The 8904-nt window shown below is 47.3% G+C and overlaps 1 protein-coding gene across 1 annotated transcript in view; it reads right to left on the bottom strand.

The window, feature by feature from the left end:
- TECR (trans-2,3-enoyl-CoA reductase) overlaps positions 1–4450 on the bottom strand; it is a 28711-nt gene extending 24261 nt beyond the window's left edge. The window contains exon 1 of the mRNA XM_007129435.4: positions 3549–4450. Coding sequence (XP_007129497.1) covers positions 3549–3563 — 15 coding nt within the window. The 5' untranslated portion in view covers positions 3564–4450. The remainder of the gene's footprint in view (positions 1–3548) is intronic.
- Between the last annotated feature and the right edge of the window lie 4454 nt (positions 4451–8904).

Genomic DNA, 8904 nt, shown 5'->3' with positions numbered 1-8904 from the left:
GCGGAGCACAGGCTCCGGACGCGCAGGCCCAGCGGCCATGGCTCACGGGCCCAGCCGCTCCGCGGCATGTGGGATCCTCCCAGACCGGGGCGCGAACCCGGTTCCCCTGCATCGGCAGGCGGACGTGCAACCACTGCGCCACCAGGGAAGCCCCTATATAATCTTTTGCTATTTGCTCTTTTTCCACTCTACAGGATGTTTGGAGATTTATTAAAGGACCAGGAAATCAAACTAGATTGTAGCACCTCTCCTTTTATGCATACCCCTTGATGATATATTTCCAGCAGTTTCATAATGTTCTTTATTGCTGGCCTTTGCTGTCACAATTAAACAGATTTTGCTCCAAGGAGCTCAGAGAGATTAAGTAACCTGCCCTGGGTCACAGTTATTCAGTGAGTGGCAGAGCCAGGCCTGTCCAAAGCCCATGCACCTATGGCACCATTACACGTGAGTCTACGTTCTCCTTAATTTTCACCTTCCACCCAGTTTTCCGGCTCTAAACAATTGCCTCTTGACCAGAACTCTTGCTTCCAGAACTTTCGCATACTTATTCCTGTGGAGAAAACTGAAGCGAGAACCATATTGGTCGAGGATTATTCACAAGATGAGAACCAACAGAGCTACCCTTTTTTGGGGGGGAGGGGGTGGAAGATCCTAAATGGGGCAGTAGTGGGGACCCCACGAGGATGAGGCTGCCTTGCCTCCGGGAACCCAGCTCTGGGAAATAGGCAGTGACCTGGGCCCAAGAAGGCTGAGAGGGACTGATCCTTCCAGGAATTAACAGACTCACAAAATACAGCAACTATTTTTGAGCTGCTACTGGGATCATTACTTTGAACTCTCATCTGCAATGGCAAAACAAAATTAAAAAAAAAAAAAATCCTATAGCCTCAGATAAGCAGTTCCCTTATCGACCTTGCTCTGATCCCAAGACAATCCCAAGGCCTGCTCTACCTTCCAAGGAACTGCTTCAGCCAAGGCCCGAGAGTGACCTGTTCTACCTGCTTTGTCTCAATTAGGCCACTGAAGGGACACATCATCCTCTCAGACCGTAGAAGGGAGAATGGCAGTGTCAGCAAACTGTCATCACAGCAGCAGCAAATCTCCCCTCCAGCTGGAATCCTACCTGCCAAAAACATCAGATATCAACCCTCACTAACTCACTGTGTCACTGAGCAAGTCCTGCACCTTTCTGAGCAGCATCTCTATCGCTTGTAAATTACACGTCATAATCTCCAAGGTCTCTCTCAAGAGTCAAAAAGGTCTTTTTGGTGGGTGTTAATCACTCAGTGGATAGGGGGTCGCTTGGGGGTGGAAGGGTGGACTTAGTCCCAAACAGAAATACATTCTTTGCTATGGATAATTGAAACCTTTTCTCAAACTGTTAAACGTGAGGGAAAGAATCTCTGCTATTTTTATTAATCTGCAACAAACATCCAGGGCTGATCAGTCTTAACACAACATTGTAAAACAACTATACCCCAATAATAATTTAAAAAAAAAAAAAAAAAAAGCTGATCGGCGTGCTGTGCAAACTGGGCTAGGAGACAACTGCTCCTCCTGTACGGAAACTCTGTAGCTATCACCTCAGTGCTTACTTGGCAAATGTTAGCAGAGAATGATATCAGAGAACACAGCAAATTAACAATTTTATTTTCTTTCTCCAAGGTCACTTTGAACAGTGGGTTTGAAGCTCCTCCCTCCTTCTGGGAGGGAAAGGGTTTGAGTAAAGTAGAGCATGTCCTCCAGTCCAAGCCATGGGCCTCAGGCTGTGCCCAGCTTCCCGGAACAAAAGTGCCCACCCCAAGGGTCCTCTGGGGCCTACTTTATCTGCCTGCCAACTAGCAAAACTAACTCCATTTTGTAAAAGGCCACACATATCTTCCATCCTGCATCTTTCAAAGTGAATGTGGCTTTTTCTCCAGGGTTACACAGAGGCTTTGAGAGGGAAAACTGTATTAGGAGAACTTTATTAGAAGAACTTCAACCTATAATCATAAAGTTGAATGAAGCATGAGATTATTGAATCCTACCTCCTCATTTTTGAGCCATGTCAAAAATGATTAAGGAGTTCTGGGTTAAAGGTTTCAAAATATTCTGGGTAAATTACCGCCAAAAGTAATAACAATAATAGTAGTAGTAGTAGTAGTAGTAGTAGTAGTAGTAAAGGGGATAGGCAGAAGCAGTGGTATTCCACTCGTGAATAAAAACAAGAAATCTCTCCTTGTACTTACATGAGCCACCTAACATGATCAAATTCACACAGACAGAAAGTAGAATGACAGTTGCCAGAGGCTGGGCAGAGAAGAGAAGAGGGGTTAGTGTTTAACGAGTACAGAGTTTCAGTTATGCAAGATGAAAAGAACAGAGTTCTGGAGATGGATGGTGGTGACGGCTGCACAACAATGTGAATGTACTTAATGCCACTTAACTGTACTTTTTTAAATGGTTAAGGTAAATTTTATGCGTATTTCACCACAGTTTTTTTAATTGGGGAAGGGAAAAAAAACACCAAGAAACCTCTCAACCTGCTCATTTTCATTTGGGGACCAGTATGGCATAGTGGTTAGCAACTGAGACTCTGGAGTCCTGAGTTTCTCTCTCTGTTCTGCATTTACTAGCTCAGGACCTTTGAGCAAGTCATCTGACGTCTCTGAGACTGTTTCTCCATCTACAAAAACAAGAATAATTAATAGTCTCCTACCTCACAGGGGTGTGAAGATAAGAAAACAAGGTAACAGAATCTCACGAGCACAAAAGTAAGCACTCTTTAAATTGCCCTTATTAATTTAATAATAAATTAGTTTATTATTTAATGTTACTTATAAGTCAGCAATAATTAATTAAATTATTAACATTATACTATCAGCTAGGTCGATAAGTGCATCAGAACACTTCGTTTTAAGGAAAACAGGCCCGAGTTAGGAGTCAGAAGACCTAGACTTCAAGACTGGCTATGGGTGTGAGATTTCTCCTCGGTGACACGCAGGGGTTGACTGAGATGATCTCTTATATTAACAGAAAACAAAGACCAGCTTTGCTGGTCGGCGGGAGCCAGCACTGGAGCTACACCTTCACCGCCTAAGCCGCTCAGGGAGACGTCCCAGGCGAGGAAGGGATCCAAAGGTCAAGACTCTCTGGGCTGACTGCAAAGCCCCTTCCAAAGCCCGAGGCAGAGGCAAGGTGCAAGGTTTGTGCAAGACACCCTCAGACTGGAAGCAAGGGTTTCCACACCCTCGCTCCTCCCCTGCCGAAGTCTGCAACTCATCCCACAGGGGGAGCTGCAAGGAACCTGTAAGCTTCCCAGGTCCTGCAGAGACCCCAAGAAAAGGCAACCCCAAAACAGCCTGGATTGCAGAATTAGAAGTACCTCCCCCGCATATGCGCACTGCGATTTACGAGCGGCCCCGGGGCACAACGCGCGCCTACTGCGCCTGCGCCTTCCGGCTCTGCATAGAGCGAGAAAGGTGGGGGGGGGTTCCCGTTGTCTCACGAAGAAAAAAATGGGTCTGCGGCGGTCGCTCGGCCCCCGTTTCTTCGTTTCTTACCTCAGAGTGCTTCATGGCTCCCTCAAACGGCGGCTACTGCTCCTGCTGCTGCAGCTACCTGCGCGCGACACTGCAAGGGATACCTCACGCGCTCACGACCTCCCCGCGAGACTAATCGCGGCTCGGCGTCCGCCTCGCTCCTCCCTGCCACGCGCGCCCCTCCAACCAATCAACGCAGGGGGCGCCCACTTCGCCCTCGCCCGGCAGGGCAGGTCTGAACGAGAAACAGCCGCTCTCGCCACGGGGCTAGCCAATCAGCTTGCAGGACCCACCGAGGGGGCGGAGCGCAGGCAAGAGGGAGGGGCGACGGTAGAAAGAAGGGCCTTGGCTACCCACCAATCAAAGGGGGCCTCCGCGCCGCGAGCCGCCCACCCCCCCCCGCCCCGCCCCTTGGTGGCGTCGCTGTGGAAACCGAGGGAAGCGAAGGTTACTGAAAGGCGGGCGGGAGGGAGCTAGCAGTTGAGTGACGTAGAGTGCAGCATCCACGTGGTGGGCAGCTCGACTGGATGAATTCCGAGGTGGGTGGCCCCCGGGGGATACAGGGGAGCAACGGGAGAGGAATAGGGGTTGGAGGCATGGGCTGGGGCACCTGGATGGAGAGGCCTTTCTGGCTAGGGGACCCGTATCTGTGATGAATGGGAGGAAAGGAAAGGGGAAATGGGTGGTGAAAAGCCTTCTGGAACCGCCCTCACCCTGTAACCATTCTGGGGTTGTCTTCACTCCCCTTTCAATGCAAGCCCCCGCCCCACCTTGCTCGACTCCAAGGCCACATTTGTCTCTACCTGCACTGTCCAGTATGGTCACCGCTGGCCACATGTGTCTAGTGAGCCCTTGAAATGTGGCTGGTCAAAACTGATATGTGCTGTAAACATAAAACACAAACCGATTTCAAAGACTTAGTACGAAAAGGAAAATGTAAAAAAAAACCAAAAAACCTCATTAATCACCTTTTATGTTGATTACATGTTGAAATGATATTATTTTGGATATATTGGATTAAAATGCATTATTAAAATTAAATTCCCCTGTTTCTTTTTACTTCTTTAATGTGCCTGTTGGAACATTTAAAATCAAACACAGCTTGCATGTGGCTGGCGGTTGTGCGTCTCACACTAGCTCTACTGGACAGTGCTGGTTTGGGGTCATGCCATGCTTTTGCTCCAATGATTGTCATGAGCAGGCTGGGGAGGCTGGTTTCCACCACACACACAGACTCATGCACACTTAAGACAGGACCTGGCACACTCCCTCACCTTATCTCCTTTCTCCTGATTCCAGACCCTGCCCCTGAGCCTTCATCAACTGTTGAACCCTTCAGAACTCAGAGGCCTGGCATCAGGGACATGGTGAGAAGTCCTCAAAGATAGATCTCTGATTCACAGGAGAGGGCAGGGAGAAGGTGAGTCAATGCTCAGCACTTAGTCATCCAGGTTAGGCTCTAGAGACTTCTGAAGCTACAGCTTTTGGGGACCCCTGTCTCCAAGTAAAGGAAGCTAAAGCTGTGGTCTTCAGAAATTCATTACCTTTTTCATCCGGCCTATCTGGGCAAAACAGATGAAAACATAGTGTTTTGTACTTGTACTTTCTCTTGTACAGATCTCTTCCTGTTAGCAGTTGTGGGGCTCACAGTATCTTGAGATCCTTTATGTACCGAGAGGCCTCATTCCCTGGCCTCATGGAGGGGGATGGGGGACTACTCGCTCAGAGGCCACAAGTTTAAATCGTACGAAGTTGAGTTACTTGAGGTGTCTGCTTTTGAGATGCTGAGGGGGCAGGGTTGAACCCCTAAAACCCAGCCATGTTTTGCTACTTTGCCAGTTCTGCCAATTTCCAGCTTCTCCAATGTGGTCTGAGTAGGCATGTCTTCCCTGTCACTGGGTTCCAGCTAGGTAAGGCGTCTGGTGTCCAAATAGATGTCATTTTTGGAGATTCCACACACATTCCTACAGACTCAGAACATTCTGGAATTTCCCTTTCGAGACTGCTTCCCTGAGCCCTGAACTCACTCAACAGGCACCAAATAATTTTGTGAACCTACTATGCTGTGTGCCAGCTGAGGCATAAAAATAATTTCCGCCCCTCTCCTCACCTACAAGAAATGCATAGAAAGGCATGATCCAGCCTGCAAAGAAGTCCTTTGTTTTTGATGGGTATTATAGGTGTGAGGGCCCCTTGTTGGCCTCACCTGGCTTTCAGTAATCAGTCTGCCAGCAGAAACCAAATCCACCCTCAGAATGAAGACTGGCCACTTTGTTCAAGCCATTCATGACCCTGTACCACGGCTCTGACTATACCTGTTGGTAGGGACAGCTAGATTGTCCAGCACAGTGGCTGATTCATAATGGTGACAAGTAAATACATTTGGTATTTGCTGAGCCAAATGTGATAAGTCCCTTAGAGCAGTTTCCAAAGGGGAAATTCTATTTCCCACATGCAAGTAAGATAGGATCTTGATTCTTCCAGGAACCTGGCTGGGCTTGTTTTGGGGTGTGTGATCAAGCTGATTCAGAGCCGTGTGAGGGAAGGTAAAGCCTATAGCAGACAAGCCAGGGCTGGTTAGCAACTTTCCACTGTGTCAGGAGCCCCAGAGAGAGGTTTCCCAAGTTCTATCTTGTCTGCCTTTTTAATTTTTATTTTTAAGTCCATGGGATTTATTTTCTTTCTTTTTATTGACGTATAATTTACATAGAGTAAAATTCACCTTTTTTAGTGTACAGTTCTGAATAAATACAGACATGTAACCACCACCACAATCAAGATATAGAACATTTCCATCATCCCCCCAAATTCCCCTGTATCCCTTTGCAGCAGATCCCAGCCCCTGGAAACCACTGATCCAATTTCTGCATCAATACTCTTGCCTTGGGCTTCCCTAGTGCCGCAGTGGTTGAGAGTCCGCCTGCCGATGCAGGGATCATGGGTTCGTGCCCCGGTCCGGGAAGATCCCACGTGCCGCGGAGCGGCTGGGCCCGTGAGCCATGGCCGCTGAGCCTGCGCGTCCGGAGCCTGTGCTCCGCAAGGGAGAGGCCCCAACAGTGAGAGGCCCGCGTACTGAAAAAAAAAGAAAAAAAAAAAAAAAAAACACTCGTCTTTTCCAGAGGTCCTTTAAAATGGAATCACACAGTAAATAGACTTTTGAATCTGCCTTCTTTCATTAACATAATGCATTTGCGGTTCCTCTGCATTGTTTCCTGTGTCAGTAGCTCAGTCTTTTTTTATGGCCGAATAGTATTCCATCATGTTGCCAGATCACAGTTTATTCATTCACCCACTGAAGGATATTTAGGTTTTAATGGCTGTTGGTAATGACAAATAAAGCCTTGATAACTATTTGCTCATGGGTTTTTTATGTGAACATAGGTTTTTATTTCACATGGGTATTCCACCAGGGGAAGATTGTTAGCTTGTATGGCTGTAATGCTTTTGAAGTTCTTTTTCATGAAGAGAAGAGTTGAAAAAAATGGCGATGCTTTTTAAAAAAAAATTAAGGCTTTATCATCATCTGAATCACATCTTAACATAAGCTGAGTGCTTACCATAAATACTCAGTATGCTAAACACTTTACACCTCAGCATTTTATTCACTGGGTGACCTCAGGCAAGTCACATGACCTCTCAGAGCCTCAGTTTCCCTACCGGTAAAACGGAGGTAATGACAGTCCAACCTCATAGGATTATTGTCAGGATTAAATGAGTTAATACACATCAAGTGCTTGGAACCAGCTTGACACACAGTAGGACAATGTCAGTGTTAGCTGTTATTATGATGTTCATTTCCTGGCCCCTCTCAGATTCATCCACATAGCAACCCTGGGAGGTAAGGCCTACCCTTATCCCATTTTATGGAGGACATACCTAGCAATTCGAGAGGTAGAGCAAATTGTGCAAGATCACACAGGCAGTAAATAATTAAATAGTCCAGGATTTCAGCGGAGGCTGACCGACTCCAGACTCACCTGCTTAGTTCTTTTTATTTTTTATTTTTTAATTTATTTTTGGCTGCGTTGGGTCTTCATTGCTGCGCGCGGGCTTTCTCTGGTTGCAGTGAGCGGGGGCTGCTCTTCGTTGCGGTGCACGGGCTTCTCATTGCGGTGGCTTCTCTTGTTGCGGCGCGCGGGCTCTAGGGCATGCAGGCTTCAGTAATTGTGGCTCGTGGGCTCTCAGAGCGCAGGCTCAGTAGTAGTAGTTGCTCCGCGGCATGTGGGAGCTTCCTGGACCAGGGATCAAACCTGTGTCCCCTGCATTGACAGGTGGATTCTCAACCATCGCGCCACCAGGGAAGTCCTGCTTAGTTCTTATATTAGGGTTCTATTGGATACCAAAGAACAGAACCAGTAGGATATATGTGTTTGTGAGTGTGTCTTGTGTATTAAGAGATTTATTTCAGGCATTGGCTCACACGATTGCGGGGGCCGGCAAGGCAAGTCTGAAATCTGTAGGGCAGACCAGCAGGCTGGAAACTCTTGGCCAGGAATTGATGCTTCATCCTCAGGGAAACCTCAGTATTTGCTTTTAAGGCCTTTCACTGTTTGCTTTTTTCTTTTCTTTTTTTCTTTTTGGCCTCGCGGCTTGTGGGATCTTAGTTCCCCAACCCAGGAATGAACCCTAGCCTTCGGCAGCGAGAGCACAGAACCCTAACCACTGTACCACCAGGGAATTCCCTCAGTGTTTGATTTTGAAGCCTTTCAACTGATTGGATGAGGTCCACCCACAATACCAATGGTCATCTCCTGTACTTAGAGTCAACTGATTATAGATGTTAACCTAACCACATCTACAAAACACCTTCACAGCAGCACTTAGATTAGTGTTTAACTGAATAACTGGGTACAATTGCCTAGCCAAGGCAATGCATACAACTACCCATCACATCTTCTCTTCTTCTCTGAGTTGAGAGCTCAAACCTCTGCTGAGATTTCTGCAGAGGCCACTTTTCCAATAACATTCCAAAGTGCCCAGTAAGTGTCCAGGTAGAAGAATCATAGCCATAAGAAGAGATGTTGAGTTTGGTTTTTGTTTTTTCTTTTGGCGGGGGGTTAAACAATTAAAACTTCTTGAACATGACCCAGGCTTGCTCAAGGAAGGGAGAGTTCCCAGCTCTCAGGTTGCCCCTAAACACGAGGACACCCTTCGCATGATGTTTCTGGCCCACTCAGAGCTATGTGAAGACCCTTGGAGGCTGCCACATCTGTTAACTCTTAAATTTATAAGTGTGAGGAAATGCACAAGCTCTGAGTTTTTCCCCACGGTGACTCTCCCGCTATCTGTTTATGTAGCTTTTAAAAAAATCAAACTCTCTCCCCTCCATGATTGGTTCAGGAACCCTGCAGTGCTGTGCCCCTGGGCACCCAGCCCA

This window comes from Physeter macrocephalus, unplaced genomic scaffold (assembly GCF_002837175.3).
Source record: "Physeter macrocephalus isolate SW-GA unplaced genomic scaffold, ASM283717v5 random_573, whole genome shotgun sequence".
Classification (NCBI taxonomy): domain Eukaryota; kingdom Metazoa; phylum Chordata; class Mammalia; order Artiodactyla; family Physeteridae; genus Physeter; species Physeter macrocephalus.
The sequence above is the reverse complement of the archived record's forward strand: the minus strand, read 5'-3'. Positions and strand labels throughout refer to the sequence as shown.